This window comes from Hetaerina americana, unplaced genomic scaffold (genome assembly GCF_022747635.1).
Source record: "Hetaerina americana unplaced genomic scaffold, ioHetAmer1.1.p SCAF_79, whole genome shotgun sequence".
NCBI classification, from domain to species: domain Eukaryota; kingdom Metazoa; phylum Arthropoda; class Insecta; order Odonata; family Calopterygidae; genus Hetaerina; species Hetaerina americana.
The window spans coordinates 1,438,409-1,462,672 of record NW_027287416.1 but is presented as its reverse complement, the minus strand read 5'-3'; the positions used below and the strand labels follow the sequence as shown (position 1 = coordinate 1,462,672).

Below are 24,264 nucleotides of genomic sequence, written 5' to 3'. Positions count from 1 at the left end.
GTAAATAACTCTCTTTGTCGATAATATAGTGGTCATTTTTCTCAATAGATTCATCCTTGGAAATGCTTCGTCTTTGTACTGGCCCAAAATGGCAATGCGGTATTCATTTGCAAATATTGTGGTGCAATATGACATTTAAAATGTGATTTTTATGTGCCGAAATAATTATTTTTGAGCGTTGATCTTTAATAAAGTTGATCGTTTCAACATGTCTATCTGGTAAAACTAAGATACATACTCGTAATGTAAAGGAAAGAGAAACTGCATTCCTTTTTCAATTTTTGTATGCCTAGTGCTTGCTAACTTCCAAAAAATAAATCCACATATATGGTTATAGGACAGACTTAAAACATCTCGAAATACTCTAGTGCAACTATGGGAGTTTGGGTCAATCAACTTTGATATCATGAAGCGGCAGTAATCCTATCTTATTTTGATGAAAACGTTCGACTTTTTCTTCTCTACTGGAATTCCAGTGGGAAAACATCATATGTATGCGCTGCTGTGCTCCGTAAAGAGAACATCCTTTGATTCCAAGGCTAGTCCTCGGAAATAAAAACTGGCTCCTTAACTGCCATGAGAAGTGGTTAACCTTGACCGTCTGAACTTGATCGACGGTCCATGACACGGGAGGAAAAAGTGCTTCCCCGTTACTTCCTTCCAGAGGGTGCTGCCCAGACACGTGTCGGAGTGGAGCATGGTAATCGTTTCACCTCCAGAGAAAAAATAATCAGCCGGGTGAGGGGCTCGAATTTATTGTAAGCTAACTTAGTATGTTATGCTAGAATAGGGAAGATGTTTGTCGTCTCAAAGTCTCAAACCTAAGAAATCTTGTTTGAACGCGCGTATGATCAACACAATTGTTTAATAATCACTCAAGAATATTCCCAAAAACATGGCAAATTGATACTCATGGACAGTAGTGCAACGTAATTTTGTGTTTATTGTGTCAAACGGTGAAGCTATAGATTTCATTCATGACACACCATTTTGGAGACAAGGCTGTAGCTACGCCCGTAATTGAGGTTTCACCACCCGGCACCATTTTTGTACAACAGTAGAAAATTCATTATTCTACTATTCTTAAGGTGTAATTAGATTTAATACCGCAATTAAGTCAGCATTTTAACCATTTTTTATGCTGTCGTAAAATAAAACTTGATTAACATGGGCAAAATAAATCTTGGTAATGTTTATTTCATCACATCTTATTTTCAGATGAAAATACGTTAAAATGAAGCCTCGATTCGTGACTTCAATCGCATAACCTGCCAGTATGACATATAGTATATGCTATTAAGTTAAACTCTAGATTGAGAGAGCACTCTCGGGAAATTTTCATCAAGGGCGTGGCTAAGATTTAAATAATTTTAGTTTGAGAATATGAGAATATTTTTTTCAGATTCTTGGAATTAGCGTTTGATGCGCCTTACTTACGCAGTCATTTAAAATGAAACCAGCGTGGCATTAAAAAACACAATAAAAAAAGAAGGCCATAGAATATGTATCTTGCGAACTTACATCAGGATCGTTAGTTTAGAGCTGTGTTCATTAATTCTCTCGGAGCAGTGAAAATAGAGGTGACATGATTTGAGTTGTGCATGCATGTTTTTTGACCTACCTCCGCTACACGCCCATGTGGTAGCTTATGGAGCATTGTGTAGATGAAGATCTAGAAAATAAATTACAGGAGTTAACACAGAATCGAAATTTACTCTAAAATTATATTATAATCTACAATTGGCGGGTTCAAAATAATCAGAAACTATTACTTATATAATCTAATAACAAGGAATTATCCTGTTTCTGTGCAAAACATGAATCTCCGTGAAGTTTCAATCCCTTTTCTAACGATGCCTCCAATTTAAACACCAGGTTAGAATACTTACAATGTAGCGGACTTATTTTATGAAGTTTACGGTGTAAAATAGTTCGACCGTTTGGAGGACATAAAGAACCAAGTTATGGCCTACTGATAAGTAAGTGTGTGTGTGTGGAATAGACTTGCACTAATACATAAAACTACGAAGTCACTTTATGATAATTGACCGATGGAAACTATAATTTAATGAATGTAGGTGAAAAGTATATCTTGAATTTCACTTATGCCCATAAAACCCATATCCAAGAAACTACGGGAGATGGCGCAACAGGAAATTTTAACGGAGTTCTCCGCTAATATGCATTTCAATGCAACAATTTCAGAGTTTTAAAAACATTCGCCTTGACCTAGATTCGAACCCGGATCCTTAGATGTCCAGCCGAGTATTTTAGCCAGTTCTGCTATCTTCAGAGTTGAAGAGGACGCCTCGATAGCTTAACTGGCTAACGTACTCGTGCGGATATCGAGGGATCCGGGTTCGAATCCCGGTCAAGGCAAATGATTTTTAATCTTGGAAATTGTTGCATTAAAAGCCATATATTAAAATCAATATCAAGAATAGAATATAATTAGCCAAAGAAATATGTCTGGTGTTTAACCTTTATAATTAATCAATTGTTTTCTAGAAACATTCTGAGAGCTTTAATATGTGAAAGAAATGTTATCATGCAATCCGTCTATCATAAATTTAATGAAATATAACTAAATTTATTGTTGATGAGTCATTTTAATTTTATTCAACGCTAATAATATGACCCTTTCCCTCATTTATGTGGATAAATTATTTCAAATTTGTATTCAAGTTACGTTCCAGTGTCCCTCCTTACGAATACCAGATATCTCTCTCCAATCTATCTCCCTTTGACTTGAAACGCAATGAGGAACACCTCGAGCAAATACCATTAAACTTCAAATTAGAATCCCTATAGAGTGCTTGAATGAATGCATAAAAGTACCATATAGGCCTAACAGTTCCTTCGTCCTGCTGGGAAAGGTGGCCAAGATTGTAATTAAAAGGAAAAGATGGTCAAATGGATGTATGCATGGTCCACCAAAGTCCACATGCAGCTTTCCTCTCCCTCAGGACGATTTGCAAAGGATCGATGGTAAATTTCTTAATAGCTGCGTCGCCGAACGGCGACGCAGCTATTAAGAAACGTAACGACGGGCGTTGAAGTCTCCGCGAGGCGGGAGCGCAGGAGAACAGTGTTTCATCCCGCCGAGCTGTGTCTCCTTTTCCTTCCCACTAGCCTCGTCACGCCTTGAACGCATCACCCCTGTCTTCGTTTCGACATTTCGCTTCCAAGCGCAAGTGACCTGACTGGAGTGTGGGGCTGGCAAACCCTACCGGGCGAGGGAATGAGACGAGGAACCAGCACATGCCTACCGAGGAGACGATGGCGGAAAATCGTAGTGGTGAACGCGCCAGTTATGCGCCTTCGGGAGAGTATTCAAGGAGAGGTAGTGAATAAATTAATTGAGAGATCAGCAAAAGAGATCCGAGGCACGTTTGACAGGCAAGAGACGACCTTCGTCTCATCCGTTTTCACCAAATGAAAGAATTATAAATTTAATCATACCTTTCATATTTTGCATAATTCATTTATGTAGCTGAAGGTTTGATCACAATTAATTAGGCTTAACAAATTCAATCAAGAGTCCAGCAATCCTGTAGCAATTTTATGTTTCGCAAGCATATAGCTAGAGCTTATCTGTATCATCTGATACGCAGAGTACCTTAACCTCTCTCTGTTTGACTATTAAGTGAAGATCCTCTTAAGGGCGCGATTAAGTTACACAGTATTAGTTCTCATATAAACGATGTTGTATACCTGTGAATTGTTAACTATTTTTGTTAACTAAATACTTTTGTAGGGCTCCTGATGTTTTACTAACTCCTGAAGCTGGAAAACTAATGGCATTGCAGATGTCCCACGAAACGGGGTCTAAAGTATCATCAAAATATGGCTACCAAACACCTTGCAGACTCGTGCAAAGGTAGTGTCATTTACGCTATAATAGTAAGTCCCTTAATTGGTAAGGATATGGATAAAAACTATCAAAATGAATTAGTGATTAGATGATTGACTTGGCCGACTGGTGTCATTAGAAAGGTTTTGGTAAGCTGTTACTGTTGGCCAGTTGAGGCATTACAACATTTCATTAAGTTTATAACATCAATTTATTTAATTCTAAACATTTCCTAGGGTTCTCTATGTATTTGTCCTACTTTTGAACTTTTACAATCAAAAAGCTCTTTGCATAAAATACCGCGACCGACTAAAACTATTGATTTAACAAGTTCGAAATCTTTCCCAGCGGCTAAGGCAAAATATTTGAGTAGGCGATGGTAGGTCGAAGAGAAGAACGTGGGAGAGACCCAGCAAGGCAGCAATGTGAGTTGTGGTAGAGAGTGGGGAGCAGGGGAGAATTCGACGAGAGGGAAGGCGCGGTCAAGAGTGGATACCGCCTCCGTGATAGGACTCCTTCTGAACTTCCTGGACTAAATAGCTATGACTTACATGGGTTGGTGCTTCTCTTGAAGGGAAAGTGTATGCCCGTCTCTTTGATGCTTTCCACGAAAATGAGGACTCTCAAAGCCCGTGCCAGGTAGTAAGGCCATATGCTTCGTAAATGTGATGCAATATCTCGTTCAAAAGGTTGTCATCGTTATCTAAGTGTGCATGCCCGACATCGGGTCCTAAATCTCTGACAATGACTTGGATTATAATTCTTAATTAAGAAGCAGTTGTAGGCATCTCGTCAAGTACCATTAAATAAATATTAGAGCAATCCATCATGCTTCTGAGGTATTGGAAACAATGCTATCAAAACGTTTAATAAAATGCCACTCTGCCAAGGGCCACTTTCTACAAAAATAATTTATTCTATTCTTCATTAGAATTAACTTCATAAAATACAATGCGAATAATTCTTGACTTGATAAAGGTACCATGAAGTCCTGTCAGTTTCTTCATTTGCTAAAAATGGTGATCAAGGATGTAATGAAGTGGGGGAGATGGTTAAATGGTTGGAGGTTGTGCATCTAAAACCTAGAAAATAATAGCATTAATGGATTAAATGACTGTTGCTGCACCGAAAACATTCGAGAGTTATGCAACTCATAAATCAACGTAGGTTACAGGCGTTAACATTCTTGAATCGAAAAATGACAATGATGTAGATATTCCTTGATGTTGCTATATCAGTGGCACTAATGGTAATTATTTTCAACAGTATCAACCTCAAATCTAGGTCTATAATTAATAGTTATAGTTGTAATTGACCTCCAGTATCGTAACCCACGAACATTTACTTCATATAACTGCTACGAATGAATGTGATCGTATGTGTACCCAAAACAAACTTCTCCTGAATTATTTCTGAGTTACAGATGCTTCAATCGATCCATGTATGCAATCAGAATACTATTGAATACTAAGGTGTGTACTTAGCTCTGGCACTGGTACAGGGTTAAATTTGAATCGACGCCAATAGACAAAAAATTGCTAAAGATGGACTGTGTATATTCATTAGTCATCCCACTTGGTAATTTTTGCATTATCATCATATTCTCTGGCGGAGAAAATGCTCTTACTCGACCTTTCTCGCTCGTTAAAACTGATGAATCTATTCTGTAGTAGTAGTTATTTTTTCCTAAACATTTATTGTAAATTAGCCATTCGACAAATTGTAAAATATAGTTATGATTTTGATGTGAAATACGATGAAACGGTTTAAAGTTACTAAACATGGACACTTTTTGATTGTATTTTATATTAGTTTATCGGTCAATATTACAAATTGTCTTTTCATGAAACCTTACTTGTTCGATATAGTAAAACGTTTTTTTTAAACTAATCCTTTGGTGTGTATTTTTCCATACTTATTTCCAATATCTCTTTTGAATACGTAGCAACTTAAGCCACTGCTTTTCCTCTCCTTTGACATTTGCCGATATGCAAGGTCTTGAGGTGTATCTCTTATCTTGAAATGTAGCTTAATCACGCAAGGCGAAATAATCTCCCTCCCCTAAGTGGTGACTCCTGGATTTTCCCGTTGACGATGAGGAATCCTCTCCAGTGACGCCATAGCCGTCCAAGTCCCAATAGACCTTAACTTCCACTTATCCCAACATATATGTTAATACCATTAAGGTTAATATCAGTAATTACTTTTGCTCTAACGACAGCCAGATATTTCACCCCTAGAAAGGAGGATTCTCAGTTTATTACTTTTACACGAAAATAAAAAAGTAGCATCTATTGGGAATATGGCAGCGGACTGAAGTCATTAACGTCATCAGACAGGTTCGGACGATATGACCGTAGCTAGGATTCAAGCTAGGGTCGGTACGAAAGCATGAAATTCGGGGGTGGGGGACATCAGGTTACTGTTGACGAAAGACGGCAAAGAGCTCACGGTTAAAGGAGGTTGCATTGAGATGCCATGTGTGTACCATATCCGGAAAAAGTTTGTTATTTACAATCCTAAGTACACTCTTTCAAATAATGATGATAATATAGCGTCTCCCTGCGTTAGGTTTGATGGAAATTGATGTTAAAAATCCTAGATTTTAATTATACTCTTACGGCACTGAAAGGCGTCTAACGGAAGAATTTTGGATTAATTGTGGGGAAATACATGATATTCTTACAAAAAGACTGGTTTCATGTGCGCAATTATATAAGTTTTAATAGTATGTATTTCAACGACAGAATTTATCCCCCAATGATCAAATGATATTAATATATGGTATAAAAACAGTAAATCGCGGTTTCAAATTTTTTCGCCTCTTAACTGGTCCAAAATAAGATTTAGAGTACGTGTTAGCTTCTTAATGTAATTAAAAACTCTATATTCACTGCATATCAGTTAACGACTATGCATAAATGGCTGTAACATCACGTTTCATAATTCATAATTAACGCATGAACGAAGGTGACACATTCAGCCACAACCCCTACTCCTTAAAATAACATTCAGTGGGTAGAGCATTACAGATCAAAGCTCTATCCAGACGGGTTTCATTGAGATTGAATTATCACAATGTTAAATATTGTCTTTTCGGGATTGCCCTAGTCATATAGGTATAGAAGTTAAACACACTATCCAAAGTATTAATCGAACACCCGAAGACCAAGATTGCTACCTTGATAACTCATAATTTCAATTTAAAAGGGAGGCAATAAACAGGCAAGTCTGTATACAGTCAATTACCGTACAAATAATATTATGTTCTGGAGTGGTCTGAGATATTGGTAAGCAGGCTGGAAACTTACAACATATCCGTCTATTGAAGTAGAACACGGATTTCTTTCATGATCAGTTCTGCCATGATCAGTCTTTCATGTTGAGTTCTGTGGACATGGGTTCCTTAATCTTAAAAGCAATGTTGTTGATAATTTTTTTTAAGCCTTATTACAAATCACTTTCTTAACTCCTTTGCTTCCGCTGGGGCATGATTTCGTGACTGTGGTCAAGAGTAAATACCATTCATTGGTGGTCGTAAGGTAAACCGTAAATATTAAGAAAAAGCTTTGCCCGCTGATATCAGTCTATTCATTCGCAAATAATAGTATTAAGTCACCTCTTTGAGGTGACTTAATACGACTAGTGAGGCGAATAATGACAAGGTTAGTAACCCATAAAACTTATAGATAATGACTACGCATAATCTTTACGCAATTCAGAGGTACACGAAGTACTTCTAAGCTAAAATTCTTTGGTGATTCTTCTGAGTATTCTTTTCGGAATTTCAAAGAATCATGGCGTTTACATAATAAATTAAATGAAAAAAATCATTTTCATAATTTATAGCAGTGATTTCGTCTCAAAATGAATTAAAATATGGCCAAGGGCGGATATCTTTCTATAGTATTGCAGAACAACGCAGACAATCAATGGCTTCATCGATATGTCAATATTAACCATGAGAGCCCAAATGCGTACTGCCTCTGCCCCGGGTCGCCTTAGAGCGACAAAAAGTTTTTCATGAAGGCCAGCGCCTTCTTCTGCTATTTCGTAACCTTGAGGGTACTTATTGTCATGTTGGAGTTCTGGTGGCGTAATCTTTTCCTAAATCCTTGTGCTACAACGCATGCGGGAATGTAAAGAAAAAAGTTCAAATCGTCTGGAACCATGCTAGTGGTACGAAAGAGTGAAAGACCACCATATCTAGCTTTTCCTCAAAATTTTCATCTCGACAGCTGGATAAATGTTATTAAATAAAGCCTGACAAGTTTTTACATCTAGAAATGTATAACCAATTAAGGCACTTCATTAAATGACTGGAAAAATTAACGTGCACTTGCACTTCCTACAAACGGATATACCACCTATCGTATTAGGCTAGACTTTTCTAAATGCGGTATCTTCAGGTGCATGAAATATTCTTTTGTTAGAATAAATACCTATCTAAGAGAGCAAATCGAAGGTCTTCATAAGAGTGCCTCTTTCCAACAAATGGTTCATATCTTTCTATAGGTGATATTTTTTCCGTATTACGCTTACTGAGAATCTAGTATACGTTATCACTCTAGGAAAACACCACATTCGTCAGTTCGACGTCAAATAACCATGAGCCACACATAAGATGGATAATACCAGGGAAGAAAATAGGTTTTATGAGGTGTGTTGTAGAAAAATATAATGAAATGACAAAGGAAAGATATCTTTTTCACAATGACCATATTGGGATTCAAGGAATGATACAGGACACTCGATTTTATTCGTAACGCTGTCATCCTCATTATCGTAAGTAATTTAATTTAATTCTAGTACTATCTTTTAATTAAGCATTTAACTAAAAGTGATGCTTAAAATTCAGTATGCTAATGCTCAGAGTCAGACAAGAGGAAGAGGCATACGTTTCACTCTGTATAGTGCGAGATGAAGGTACCGATCTGCTTCATTACTTCATTCTGCCTCGTGTTATGAATATCGATAAGGCTGTAAGGTTTCGTAGCAGGTTGATGATAACGTCGAAGCTCGGGCTAAAGATAACTAAATATTTTCACCATATACTTACGTTTAAATCGTCCATTTTTTATTTTAAGTACTTGAAGTTTTTGTTTATTGTTTTTTTGACAGTTATGAACCATATTCGAGTTGCGATCTACAAAGCCACGCCGGAAGTTCTACGGGTGTATGTCGTGATTGTATTTTGTATCAATTAGTTTCATCATGCTGAGAGAACATTATAATAGTCATTAGTTTTTAATAAGAAATTTAATAGGAAATGTAACTGCTCTCAAAAGTGTATCGTTGTACTATAGCGGTAGCAGTATGCGTACCGTAGAAGACGTAGATGTTGTGTCCCGCGTTTGAAGGTAAACGATTTTCGTCAACGCTCAATTCGTTCTTGAAAAGTTTGATGTTTTCATATTAATTTCCAGATTAATGTCGCCAGGAATGACAGATAGATGTTCAGAAAGGGAAGTGAATGCAAGTCTGTCTTTGCGTTGTTTTTCGCCAGTAAAATAGGGCGGTTGTAATTAGGGCGAGCAGGAAATTGAAGAGATTTAGAATTCAGATTTTGAATAATAAAAGCTATGTTCTATCACAGTTTTCTATGTAGCCTGCCACACTAAATTAAACACCTTTGAATTGAAAAGACAGTTTTATTCCGAAAAGGTACGTCAGATGCATCAAAATGAAGACACAAAATAATGATAGCTATGTACTTACACTTAACACAGTAAAATTAAGAAAAATCATATTTTGTAGATCCCCGACTTGAGATTTTCACAGGATTTTACCTAATTTCTTGTTAATGCTCAATATGCGAACAGTATTTGAGGAATTAAATGCGTTTTTTATTTTTATTAGATTTTGAATGATCAATTAGACCGACAAATTAATTTAACCAAAGAAGACACATTTCCACATTGAAATATTTTAAATCTTTCTATTTGCCTTTATATGATGCAATAGCCTTAAATGTTCGCTCGCCAACCGTGAATATGTCGGCTACGTTCCAGTTCCCAGCAACTATGTCACTTGATCTTAGACAGCTCACTTAGGGTCTCAATCAAAAATTTATAATTGGATCTTCAATTGTATTTAAACCGTGAAGTTGAAATAATCGAAGCTGGGCCTGAAGAATAGTATTATAATAATAATTCACTCCGAGAAGACAGATTTTACGATGAATTTTTAGGTGAATTTTCGGGCTTTTATCACAATTCTACCAGGATTGAGAGATTAAACAGCTCGTCGACTATACCTAAACGTAAATCATATACCAAACAGACCGGCTTTGTATACTCATTTTTATATGAGAAAAACATTTATACTACCTATTTGCCTTTAAAAGTCCTAGAAATCGCATTACGAGGGATTTTTTTTATTATCAATTCTCCCATCGTTAAGTATATGATTGACACTGAACTATGCAATCAAGTAACGATGCCTGTATAGAAATCTATGCTATAGGATCTGAGGTATTTTAGTACTACCCAGTTTTGGATGGGTACTCCGGTGAAGAGTGAGGCAGCAAAAATGTATTAAGTTGGGACTTTCTAGGCCACGGCGTTGAAGAAGAATCTTCTGAGGTCACAATTGAAATACAAACGCCAAAGCTAATCAGCGAAAAAGAATCCGTAGATAATTTCAGGAACATCCTAATTTACATTAGTGAAATTGGTAAAATTATATTTGTTTTTTGAGATTTTGGTTATATTTTATCATGATATTCGTTTGCGACGATTAAAGAAAATCTACAAAATGAAATAATAAAATCTCATCAGAACAAATAACTTGCAATAAAAATAAAGTGAAAGGACTACCATTAAACATATTTGTATTTTGATACTGCGTTTGAGAAAGTCTTATCGCACCAACACATGATTTGGTGGAAGTAGTTGCAATATGCTCAGTGACATTTTTAAGTACTTATCACCTATTTTTGTCTAACTTTACACTTGGTGTGCTTCATCCATGAAAATAGTTGTCCAACACAATAAGCAGTAAAATTATTTATTTAGATAATTCCAAATTGCTTCTTGGGTAGCATTCATAGCCATCTTGGCCAGTATGGGGCCCGTGGGCTGCAAGCTGGACAATCCTGCACTAAAACCTTGCCAATGGAGTATGTAACCTTTGTCGACTGCAGAAAAAGGTGCACATTTTCTGTATGGTGGTTAGATGGGATGGATTCGGGTTAGTATTCTTAAACTGTATCAGTCGACATCACCTTTAAATATGAACAAAATCAATACCATGCGCCCAATAATTTGACCAAATCAAATAAGTAATGCAGGAAAAGGAAAATTGTAAACGTTATAAATATTACACATTTAAAAGTAGAAAAACTTGTATTACATTTCACAGTCAACTCTTCACGAGAAAATGGATATTGCCAGTGTTAAAAATAAAATAAAAATCCCAAATATATTTAAAGAATTTTTTTCTCCTGCATTACATATATTCTGTTTATTAAGGCTCTCATTGCTATTTTGCAGCTCCCCATGAATTAGCCACGGACAATTAAAGAAAGATACGAATTAAAGAAACCAATAAAAGATATTAAATATTAAAGATACCAATTAAAGAAACTACACGGCGGGAAGATAGCTGTTTATCGTGTTATGATGTTTTGAGTTATCAAATTCAGAGGTAGTAACCAGGATATCTGAAGTTTAAAAACAGATTACTGTCTGCGCAAGTTATTACTAGGCTTCATCGAGTTAGGAAAAGGTCGCGTAACCGTTTTACGAGTCCGTCGTTTTGGCTAGTCAAGGGCAAATCGTAACACCTGGGTGCTTTTCTTCGAGGAGGAATAATACGAGAAATTGGGAGTTTAAAAAGATAAGATGATGAAAATAATACCCCCTTAATACCCTCTCAGAGTGTTTCCTCCCAGATACAAAACGTCTTCCACAAACAATAGCACCTCTTCATTCACTCGCCGCCAACGAGGCCTTTGGCGTAGGCTGTTGTTGCTCCACCCCCCGCACTTCGGAGATGATCGCCTTCAGCACTTCACCAACCCTTCTTCTCCCTCTCCTCCATCCATCATCCCCCTCTCTGAGCTTCTTCTTCCGGTCCACTCGGGGGACTCCCTCTATATCCCTCCTTCTCTTCGGTACACACAGCCACACTTCAAGTCCGAAGGTCGACTGAGCTCACAATTTAAAGATTGCATGTTTTGTTGGGAGAGGTCAACCGTCAATGTGTGCTCACGCTCGCTCACGCAAGCATCGTTTTGTCGACCACACGGCGATCGGGTTCCCACGGAGGAGGGAGGATGGGACGGGCTGACCGGACGCCCTTCGGTGCAAACTCCATTACCGCCGAGTGGGCCGCAGGACATGGATTTCGCGGCGGCGCTCGAAAGAGGGAGAAATTTTTCAATTCCTCCTCGTTCACCAGCGATGACCATTTGACCGGCTTGGGATCATTTTGACGAAGCATTCCTCTCATTTTCGCCCACCGGTTAGCCCCTTAATGTCAATATGTTTGTTTTCTCTCTTTTGCGTCCCTAAAATACTATTTGTTTTAGCATTTTGTCCAGGGTCTTCGTCTATGCATTTATTCTCATTTCCTCTATCTCTCTCTACGACAGGCACCGGGGCAGTGAATAAATAGTGACAAAAATAGGAAGGAATGTTTGTTCGTGCTATAGTAAATGCGACAGGAAAAATATTAGCCGAACCTTTGGAAATTCAGTCAAGGTTACTCGTGATGCCATTAAATGAATGAAGTCACTGATAGTAAGGACCGTAATTTATTTTGTTTTGCGGAATTTGAGAAGCCGTTCGACAGAGCAAGTTAAGTTGATTCCGCATCGCAGAAGATAGGTGTGAACTGGAGGGGTTGGAGACGTATCCGATTTATGTACATTTTTCATACTGCAAAAATCCGAGTAGCATAGGGAGCGGAATCAGGATGGTGAGTAGTGGACAGAGAAAAGCAATCCATTATCACCCGTGATTTTTAACTTACAAGAGTATAAAAGGACTGTAGGTAGAAATGAAAGTAGGCTGGGAAATAAATAGGACAGTTCGAATTAGGGTTGATCAAGTTTCGGTCAGCAAGTCAGCCAAGGGATCGTTATTATTGTTGAGTCCAAACCAAAACCTGTGAACTATATAAGTTGGTGCAAGTATTGACCTGTAAGTTGTTGCAGTGTTTTTCGTAGTTTTAGAAGGATCTTAGAATTATATCCATTCGTAGTCTGTGAGTGCATCTAAAGTCTAATTTGACAGGTAGACTATATAAGAAGTGGTAGTATACGCGGTTTTTACGTCTAAATTCCTCATAAATATCGCATCGCAATTTTTCTTTGTCAGAAAACATTCACTTAGCAACAAAGAAATGGTGCTCTGGGCGAACTTCAAACCAGTTATCAGGCGAGTTTTAGCCCAAACTTACCACGGCGGTTCCTTTCTCTTTCATTGACCATTAAATAAATAGATATTTGAAAAGTAGGGCACTGGCTGTAATTGGATAAGTAAGTTATTCAAGAGTAAAATATTTTAAGAATTGGAAAGCGTATGACTTAATGAATAATTTTTCAAACATAAAGGCATTCCCGGTGACAGTATCAAGAAGTTCAAAGCTTTTGAAAGAAAAATGTGTGCCTAATGTCAACATACGAACACCTGTGATTGCCCGTAACTTGTTTTCTAATCCGAATAATCGGATAATATTACTTGAAGATTATCAATTTTTCTTACTGCTTTGCAGCATCCTTACTACGAATTCTTACGAAGACGAATATACTTACAAATCAGGCAGACGAAACAAACCTCGCTTTTCAAATGGCTGCTGTTATTGTCAGGGTCCTATTCAGTTCCTAATAAACACGATGTCTTACAGCATGATGATTTAGTGATAAAACTGTGATGGTCTCACTGGCAAGTTGCTGTTTTAACCGCTTGGCGACTGGCGTAATGACAGCGTCTTGCAGCTTTAAAGATGTTTTCTTTCGCTCTGGAGTAGTTATCCGTGACCTCGTACCTACTTAGCCGTTAGCTTGGAAATATTCTCCATCTGGACACTCCTGTTGTCGTCATACGTTGCTAATTAAGAAGAATATAAGTTTGTGGTAAATATTTTATTTGTTCGATGGAAAAATTATTCCACGGTGTGTCAAATTTTATGTCATGCTAGGATATAAAATTTAGTCAAATAAATTGCGTTGAGTTGAAAAATCGTCCTTCTACGGAAATGCATTGATCGATCAAGATTTAGTGGAGAGGAATAGTAATGGATGTATTTACCCAATAATGCCCATTCAAGTCGTTTTGCAAGCTCATTAGGTGTGCCATCTTCTCGAGGGAATGAGCCCTCATCCGGGACAATTACCGACTGCACCACTGTCACCAAAATATTTTGTACTCTATGCTCTTGTAAAAAGCACTTGAGTAATTATTTTCACAAATTTTAAAAGGCTTCAAAGGGATAGTTTTGAACTATCTTTAGCACTTTGCTAAGTGTGCAAAATATAGAAATTCAACGGTAACTTAAAAATCCTAAAATAGAACTTATAATTGGATGATGCAACTATTCCCTATCTATTGGAGATTAGAAATGTGACGACAAGCAAGTTAATTATCAAAAGAAGTCTCAGCTGATAATTACTAGGCATTGCAACATCTCCAGTAAATTATCAGCTGGGGCCAATTCACTTTTTATTAAATGTGGTAGCAATTATGAATCTGTTGCTCAGAATTTACCCCAAGGTGACGTAATGGGCAATAAATAGAGAATAAAAAACTTTATACCTATTAAAATAAAACAAATATTTACATTAAAATATTAAAATCGTAAAAATAATTAATATATTTGTATTTATTATAATGATTTTAAAAGAGTGATTAAAGCATTCTAATTAACACTTAGTCTTCAGTGATATTTTATTTTAATTTCTTCAGGCAAAAAACTTTTTCGGCCTTTACCCATCTAAATATCTGGTTCCTCTTCGTTCCTTCAACGGTATGTTAATCCATCGGTGATAAGAATTTCTATCTGAGAGCTAAAAAATCAGAAGTCGTTTTCTTCATGCTTTCACAGGGCACCATTTACCCCTTACAGATTGATTTTAATACAACTTTCATAATCACTGGCTCAGTAATTAAGGAATTAAACATATTCGTTTGTATGACTATTACAAAGAGTGAATTAAAATCCAACGAGTAGTTTGTAAGATGAAGTCATTTATTGTTCATTACAAGATTATTAATTAATAACCTTTATTTCATTTTCAGGAGCAATCGAGGTGGACACAATGGGGTCACAAAGGTCGACCAACGCCGTTGCACGGTTTTACCACTTTGTCTTCACAGAACTATCAGGTGAGACTCTAACCTCAAGCATTTTAACTCAATCAATAAAGTTATTGATGGCACTCGAGGCATTCATGTAGTATACCTTATTCTCATCATGTGATTCTGTTTGCTTTGAAAGTTTTTGAACTACTTTTAAGACCATTTCACTCTAGAAAAATATATTGTCTTCAGTAGCTCTTTATTAATATTTATTGTTATAGTCCTTAAATTGGAGTGATAATGTATGATAAAATTTGTTGTGTATTTTCATATTACAATGCATAAAAAAATCAGTGCCGATGTCTGCTTGGATTGGATTGAGTGAAATTTATCCCCCCAACCAGAGGCCCCTTGTTTTCGATTATTTTAAATAGCTTATGATACATACGAAATTATTTTGTATAATTTTGTACTCAGTCTATATCGCATATTATCTAAGCCTTTCATTGAGGGGTTAAGGATGGCTGCATGTTTGCAACTTGAATAGTATGCGCACGGGTGCATGTAAATTCACAACTAGATCGGGATGGTGTAATGGCTAATACATGCGCATTTAGTGGTTTCCTACTCCGAGGGCTGGAATTCGGATTCCGGAGTTGGCGGGGTTTTTCATTGGTAGCCTAATCCCTAATTTAGTGCAAATATGGAGAGAAATTCAAGTGAAGTACCCCTTCTGTCGGATGGGACGTCAAACTTTCCACTTGGAGTATTTCATTAAGAGTAGTACAATACTGACGCCGGAATGCTATTCACCCTCCTCCATTCCCTGAATATCCTATCCCTACCAAATTAATCAACTACCCCCCTTTTAAAAATGACTTCGACTTCCAGTTACCTCCCCCTTATGACTACTACTAATTCCTTACTAAAATAGCCGACTGTGAAGCGGCAATGAGTAACAGGAATATGGAGACCGAGTCCGCAGAATTCTAATCGAATCGAAGAAATATTTTTAAAATTAAATTTGAAAGTTAAATTTTACTCCGATCAAACTGACACTAGGCTTACTTCAAGCTCATAACGTTTAGTAAAATTTCGCTCACCTTCCTTTGTACTGGATGAGGGAAGCAAGCCAGTTCACTCTCCAAGAAACCCAGCATTAAATTAATTGTAACGGTACTACCCAGAGGATGTAGACTAAAACCCGATTTAGAGGCGTAGTAGCAAGGCAAAAAATCACACTCAACCCAATACGTTATTCATTTGGTGTACAACCATCCCCTACGTAATATTATTAGGACGTGCGCGGTCACTACATTTCCATGTTATTTATTATTTTTCAACTCCAATTTATAATTTTTTTAAATCTCGGAAAGCCTTTTTTTTTAACTCCGCGTAAAAGTCGTTATTGGGATATCATCTCGGTTTTTCTTGACTCATTTTACATAATTCTCCGATTGAAAATGCGAAGCTGAGGGAAATTTTGGATAATTATGGTAGGTCTATTTAAATTACAATTGAGCTTTTTCGCTTCCAACAACACCTGCTCACAATTGCAAAAGTGGAAATGTGATTATTTTTTCACGTGGGGTCATGCCTGAAGCTCCTTAATCGTGCATATAACTCGCATAACAATAAAAAACATGAAACTTCACGAAATTTCAGGTACATGCTGGGCTATACGACAATCGGCGGCTATCAATTAAATTCAAACATGCCCTGCGGGGCGTCCTTAAAATCATTTTGAATTAAATGACACTATTAATTAATTAATATTTCAATCCTATATTATATCTCATTATACCCTACACATTTCAATGCCTTGTACCTTTCACAACATTTCTAGTTTTGCCATATTTGGGTATAAGAAATAACTGCCGAAAATTAGAAAAAAATTAAAACGGTAAATTTTCATAAATGTTCGTAATATACCCGTGAGTGCTCCGTTTGTGCCTGCAAGATAGAGCTGGGTAGGATGAAAAATACAATTGCAGTAAAAAACGAACGCCGATATATGTAAATTAGTCGAAGTCGAAATACTCGTTGCTTTTCTGGGTCTACATATTAATCAAGAGCTCTGTCAAATTAAATTTGGTTCATTTCGGTATCATAGTGTGTGCTCTAAATTTCGAGCGCAAAAAATGCTAGTCAATGACGAGAGAAAATTTCCTATAATAATTTATACTTTTTAGAAGTCAAAAATGTATAAATTATGTTAAAAAAACAGTTATTCACAGAGACTGTTACTGTGAAGCGCATCGCTAGAGAAAAATAGAATTTGTCATTTTCAATCTACTCATCTACATTTGGTGAGACGAGTGCGTGCGTCGAGTTTCTGTGTTTTACAATCTGTATTTCAAAAGGTAATCCAAATAATGATAACGGAAAGAATTCAAACACGTCCACTTTTGTAGTTGCTCGCTCCATATTTGTAAGTGGTACCAGCTTTTGGTTAAACAAATACTAAGAATAAGGTTTTCGATATATTGCAAATTTATTTTACATTAATTAAGGTAATCAACACAAAGGCATGCTAATATAGGTGAGGGTACAGTCCATCAAGTCATCAAGTATATGGCATTAATAGCAATGAAAAATGGACCATCATTCAATTGTCTGCTAAGTTATAATGACCAGAATATCGGAAGTCATGGATTTTTTAGAAGCGGTTACCTAAAAGATTTCAGAAGGATTACACAAGCAGTATACTTGTAGAATGCACGACCAACCGTTTTGACCACTGTGTTTTCACACCATCTATTTATATTGCCCCATAGAAATGGCTCTCATTTATGAATAAAGGCTTCAAATGGGATAATCTCTCTCTAAAATTTATCTGCTTTGCTTTTTTTTATCTTCTTCTAACATTAAGTATCTTCTTCTATAAAAACATTCTTTAACCTCAAAAACACCACAATCCATCATTGTAGAATGGCGAAATCCGTAGATTTTGATCGTATTTCGCGTGTGAAAAGAATATTTTTTGTTGAAAAAACACTAAAGTATTTAATTATAACGCGTTAAATATTTTATCAAGTTAATAAAGCCGACTATCTGATGTATTTTACACATGGGAATTTTTAAGATGAAATACTTAATGACAGGTTTTGCTTCTCTGCATTTATTTAAATTTGTTCGTCGCCCGCTCAAGGATTCAGGAAAGAAAGTTTAACAATCGATTGCATTAGAGCGGGAGACATGATAAGACAGTTTTAAACGGGATTCAGGTTAATGGAGGCTTTAATAATTTTCTCCACTATCTTTCTCAACAGTATCATAGTTTGAAAACCGAAAAAGCAGCGTCCAAAAAGGCGGTATGATTTGACGGAAGATTATATTTTCAAATAAGGCCGTCCGTCTCGTAATTTATCCTCATTAAATTGGAAATTATGATTAATCACCATTTTTGTCTTTTTCTGTTCTTTTCGATGGAATAGGTTTTACTCAACTCTATTGTGTAACTAATATATTATTCATGATGACCTTTGTTGACCTAATATTTCATCAACATTTTTTACTCTAATATCAACTCAATTTCATATCTTATGTTTGCGTTTAATTTATCCAAATCAAATAATAATAATAAATTAATATCGGGATTTCGGGAAATTAAGACAACTTTCCAAGTGTTTAGGGACTCATTGTATCACCACATATTCGCTTATTTTGGAGTATTTATAAGTTTGCAAAGATACATTTTCAAAGGTACTATATGCTGAGAACTCACTCTTGGAATGTTACTAAGACTACTGTGCGCGATAATTTATTGTGCTAATGCGCACAAACTGGTTTACCTATTATTAACAAAAAGACGTGCGATACAACAGTGGATGTTAAAGTGGCCGTCTATGTGAGTATTGCACGCAGAATCTCAATAGACCAGTTCAGTTTAACAGTTTTCGAAATATTTCCGCAGTACACTGTAGAACGATCACTATCCTTGCATGTGGATAAGAGTAACGTTACGAAAACTTGAAATTTTCGATTGATAGAGATATGGAATGCAGACCTTATAGAAAAACGATGGCAATGAATCATTGGAGAAGCTCACCTACCATACTCTCTTTGCCCTAAGCATATTTAGGATTAGATTATGCTCAAATATAGGAAAATATCGCTTCAGGGTGTATGCACCTGATTTCACTGAGATGCGTTAATTCATTACATTGAGGTTGATTAATTGCATACGATAGCAAGCATGAGATATTCCTAGGAATGTATTATGTATCTATCTCCTACCTAAGTGAGTATGATTCCGGTCACAAGTGTTGGTCGGCGAGTCCTCCTAAATAAATTCTCCTAAAACAGGCAATGATTGATTATCTCTTGGTTTTTAGGGTCATGGTGACAGAATTTTCGAAACACTATAATGCTATTAAATTCATGAAATCGCTATTAATTACACAGTGAAAAAAGGAATCGTACAGTTTCTTTTCGGTTTCAATGGAATTGCGTTTAGTTAATTCTTTCATTACATATTCGTATCTCTCCTTGAATTATTTTCATATTTATATCTCATGGATATCAAATTGGATCCTAAAACTGCTCTTTTCATATTTATATTTCTTTGGTTCGAGGGTTTTTTTCATTTCTTCAACTGTTGAGTTCTTACGTCTTTGCATTTTAAACTATTATCGTATTCACTGGGGCGATTAGTGTTGTGACAGAAATGTAAAAATTACATCTCTTTTAGATTCAAATAATTCAAAAGCGTGAATTGTTGGAAAGGAAAACGAATATTTAACAAATTTGTTTGATATCATATCTTTCTTATTCTGCTACTAACGGAAACTTTCATGGACACATGGCGATTACTCATTGGTTTTCGTGTTGATCCCGCATTGCTCCACATATATTGATGACAGTTTTCACTGGAATTTCAGTTGCCGGAACTCTGTTCTAGCTCAATTCAATGCGTAAACAATTCCAAAACCTTGTAACTACTTATTTATGTTAATATTTCAATCAGTCCCTAGCAAATGATGCAAAAAATAGAAGATAATTTTCATAATAAAAGCAAACATTTGGAGCGCAATAATCATATAAATTTTAAAATGAGAAAATAACTTTGTTCATTCATCCTACGATCAAAATATTCCACGATGACAAGCCTGTATTTTGTTAGTGAGGAACTTATATGATAAATCGTTTACATTCGTTTTATATTTCAAGTTTTTGTCAATCCGTCAGGGAAAGAGTCAATATCATTGATTAGCGTAAAAGTGTGTGAAAGTAATAATTTTGGTAGTTTTGGGATAAGAATCCATGTAAAAAAACAAAGTCGATGAGATTTTAGAGTAATAGGAAGGCTAAGTTGAACATCAAAATTAGAAGGCATAAGCTAGAGCAGATTAAATTCCTAGTAAGAGTTTTAGACAAAGACAGGTAAATCATTAATGCCTTTATAAGAGTAAATTAGTCAGCTAATTGGGTATTTACAAAATAGAGGATGACAGAAACATTGACCAAGGATATTAAACAAATAACATTGAAAGCTTTGATATGGGTCATAGTTTTCTACAGTACGGCAACTTGGTTGTTGGCGGAAAATGATACTTGTAAACTGGAGACTTTTTGAGATGAGGATGGGTAAAGTAAAATGGACAGAAAAGAGAAGAAACAAAGAAGAAGATACTACACATGGTATGGCGAGAGAGGAGAGTGGGTTGTTTGTAGAAATATAAATGAGCCAAGAAAATGTAATGAATAGCATCTTGATTTTCGATTAATTCTGAAGTCAGTGAAAGAGAAAAGAATGTTAGGTGGGTGCGGTTGGGGGAGGAAAAGAATGTGTGTTCGACCGAATGAATGGAAGGATAAAGTATGAGTATCACGTTATGACGTGTTAGGTGAGGCTTTTACATGTGGTAATGTGTAGTCTGCATGCCCATCCAAAAACTACATTAATGAGTAGACAACCGCCAATAATATAAAAATAAAAACTAAAACTATACCAGTTTCAATAATATTTTTTCATTGATTTAATCCAATGAATGTGATCAGAGTAGAAAAATCGCTTGCGGTGGTATAATTAAATATTAGTTGACAATACGAGTTGTCTCAAGAAAATGGAGTGCTCCTCTTTGTAGTTTGCTGCGGGGGAAGAGTTTTTTGTAGTCAAACTCGTCCTGGGACAACTTTTGAAACTGCGACGTCGTGAGGTGCCGGTTAAGTTTGGTGAATAATAAGTAGGGCAATTCAAAGATCGTATTTCGTTTCAGACACTGGTGTTGTGCAAACTCATATGGGTCGGACCCTAAGAAACCTGTAGACAAGCGTAGGCATACCGGTGCCCCAGAGGCATAGGTCCATTAGAAGCGTCCTCAAGGCATTGCAATTTCTTTCCTGCTCACTCGACTAAGGACCGAGCTGGTGAAACGTTCCCACGTCGTGTGAGCATTTCCACGAGGGAATGAGGAGCGAACCCTTAGCTCCTTCCGAGGACTCCATGGTCATTCCTTGCAAACTCAATCTTTCATTAATGATCCCCAGAAGCTGATTTTGGTAGCTTTCGTCTGGCCTAGTTAAATGGTTTTTGTCGACTTTATCGAGTAGTATTATTCCTCGCTCATGCCAATCACCCCACGCCCAGCTTCATCTTCACCCTCTCGAGACCATTCGACCAGGCCATCGGTCGTTTTCGAGATGGACGCTGGGCTTTCTGGACTATCAAGTATCAATATGACTCCGTGACTGCGATTTCCTCAGAGTAATTTTCAGCTACCTCGCCTCTCTTTTTGGATTGGTTCACGCGGATGATTTACAAATTCATTCAGTGAAAAAACGAATTTTTTCATGGTTCGCTTCAGAAGAAAACTGGTTCGGGAGGTGCGAGGGGACGTAATTTAAGTGGGATTTTCGACGAATTTAGGCAAGAGGCGGAGTCGATGGGAAGTGGGTAGATGGGGTCAAAAAATGCGTAAATTCTGTCCATAAGAATTAATAATACCTTGACGATTCGCGGGGAAAAATCAGACCGGTATTTCTTAACCAAAATGTGACGAGGTTCCCGCAGGTCAAAACAACCTGAAGGGGAAAGTTATATTTTTTTATCCCCCCCCCCATTATGTCGGATAAAAATCTCCAAGTGTATTACACGGACACGTAACCAGTTTTGCCACATTAATGAGTTCATTTTCCTGCCCTGCTGTCTCCCTTGGCTTACTCCACGGACGCGTGCACCTGAAAACTCGCCCCTTCTCTATTCCCGTTTCCGCCTTAGCACTCACTTCTCCTCGCCACTTGTTTTTTGTTAACCAGGTCAGTGTGCCTCGGCGGAAGACGACCTCTCGCACTCCGTTGGGTGCCTCCATAGTTGAGACCTCAAAGGCCCGAGGAGGTGGCATTGGCGTCTATTACAGATTGCATTCTCTCCCTGGTGCATCTTTCGGCGTTTTCGCTCTGAACACAGAATCCGTTTTGATTTAGATTTTTTGGTGAATCTTCGAATACGTCTTTAGGAAACAAATCGGAAAAAATATTCCAAGTACATATAAATTAATTTGTATGCACAGAGGGCCTAGGTACGGGCACGTTTTGAATGCAATATAAGCGTTGCAGACAGTTTTAGTGTCAAAATCTCGTGATTTTCGCAATTGAATATTATACAATGGTGATTTTAGTAAGTTGTTCGAACAAGTATTTTAAAAGGCCAATTTATTTAAGGAGAAATAATCTAGCAACCAGCTTAATTCCAAGTTCATTCTTCATTTTATTATGTGATCCCCTTGAAACTGTTGTACATGACCACATCCAGATGAGCTATGCCTTGTGTAGTTTGAGATATGTTTTCCTCTGATGTGAGATGAGTTATGATCTTGAGTTTCATTTGCATGCACGGTGAAATGTTGACATCGAAATAGTGTCAAATTTTAACATAGATATGTTTTACATTGTTATTTGATACGTTGTACATTTATGGCAAAACACGGACTTGAGGGGAGAAAGAGAGGGGATAAACCCTGTTCTAGCTTGCTTAAAACTACTTATGACCCTACTAAACAGTAAAATATTGCTACACGAAGTGCGGATAATTGCTTTAAAGGCCTTCACACAGCTTTCAATAAATGGTGACCCCATCAAACCAAATCCAGGAGTGGGGAGAGGAAGAAAATAGTAACATACAACTCTCACTTCCATAGTGAGTCATGGAAAATATTTAGTATTTCGGTAGTATTTTCTTGAAAATGTACGGAAAAAGTTGTTTTAGTTCTCAAAAGTTGCTTTCCCACCGAACATGATCGATTCTCTATCGTCGTGTCTCAATGTGTTTATGTTTAAGAATTTTCTCAAAAGAGATATGAAAGTTGCTGCCAAAATTTATATAGTATGGCAGACAGCTGTGTGGTTCCTAACAAACGTTATTGATGGGCGTGAAGATCATATCAGTACAGATTATACAAAAGTACACGATTTTTTACTTACAAGAGCATGGTTTAACGACTTTGTGGCATCATTATCATCACCTAATGATCCAACATAGCGGTGAAACAATTTTGATGGAAAACATCAATTTGTAGAATTTCAGTGTTTTTATTTGTCTGTGGGATGGAATAACTTTACCAAGTAACGGTACAGACAAATTCAATTCAATAATCAAAAAAACCAGAGATTTTATTAGCTTTTATGCATTGATATAGTTTTTATGTTTTAACACGAATGATTGAGCGTATACGCTTCATTAATTGTATTATTTTACTCTTATTATTACAGATCCTCGTACGAACGACTGGCCTTTGATCGGCAGCCCCGCGCCTGGATTGTTAATTCTCGGAGCCTACCTCTACTTCGTACTTTCATGGGGTCCACGGTTTATGGAGAATAGGAAACCATACAAGCTCAACCGCCTTTTGGTGATCTACAATTTTATACAAGTTTACGTATCTCTCTGGCTGTTTTGGGAGGTGAGAACAGTACTACGAGACATTTTTTAAAAATTTGTAGTATCATCAAGACCCACCCGAACCAATATGTGAGGTTTATACGGGAAAAAAAATGTTCAATCATATATTGTGCTTTATTTAAATGTATATGAATACTCCAACATTCAATGCACATTTTGGAGTTTATTTCTCATTTTATTTTATCATATGCGAACCATTTTTCTGATCAAGAAATAGAATATCTTAATTTAAACCTTAAATAAAAAAATAGTTTGAAAATATGGTT

At 36.7% G+C, this 24,264-nt stretch overlaps 1 protein-coding gene across 3 annotated transcripts in view; it reads left to right on the top strand.

Annotated features, from left to right (window-relative positions):
- sit (stuck in traffic) overlaps window positions 1–24,264 on the top strand; it is a 103,343-nt gene that overhangs the window by 64,368 nt on the left and 14,711 nt on the right. For all 3 annotated transcript variants that reach the window (XM_071596225.1, XM_071596226.1, XM_071596227.1), the window contains 2 exons: window positions 15,097–15,183; window positions 23,809–23,999. In XM_071596225.1, the coding sequence (XP_071452326.1) occupies window positions 15,097–15,183; window positions 23,809–23,999 (278 nt within the window). The remainder of the gene's footprint in view (window positions 1–15,096; window positions 15,184–23,808; window positions 24,000–24,264) is intronic.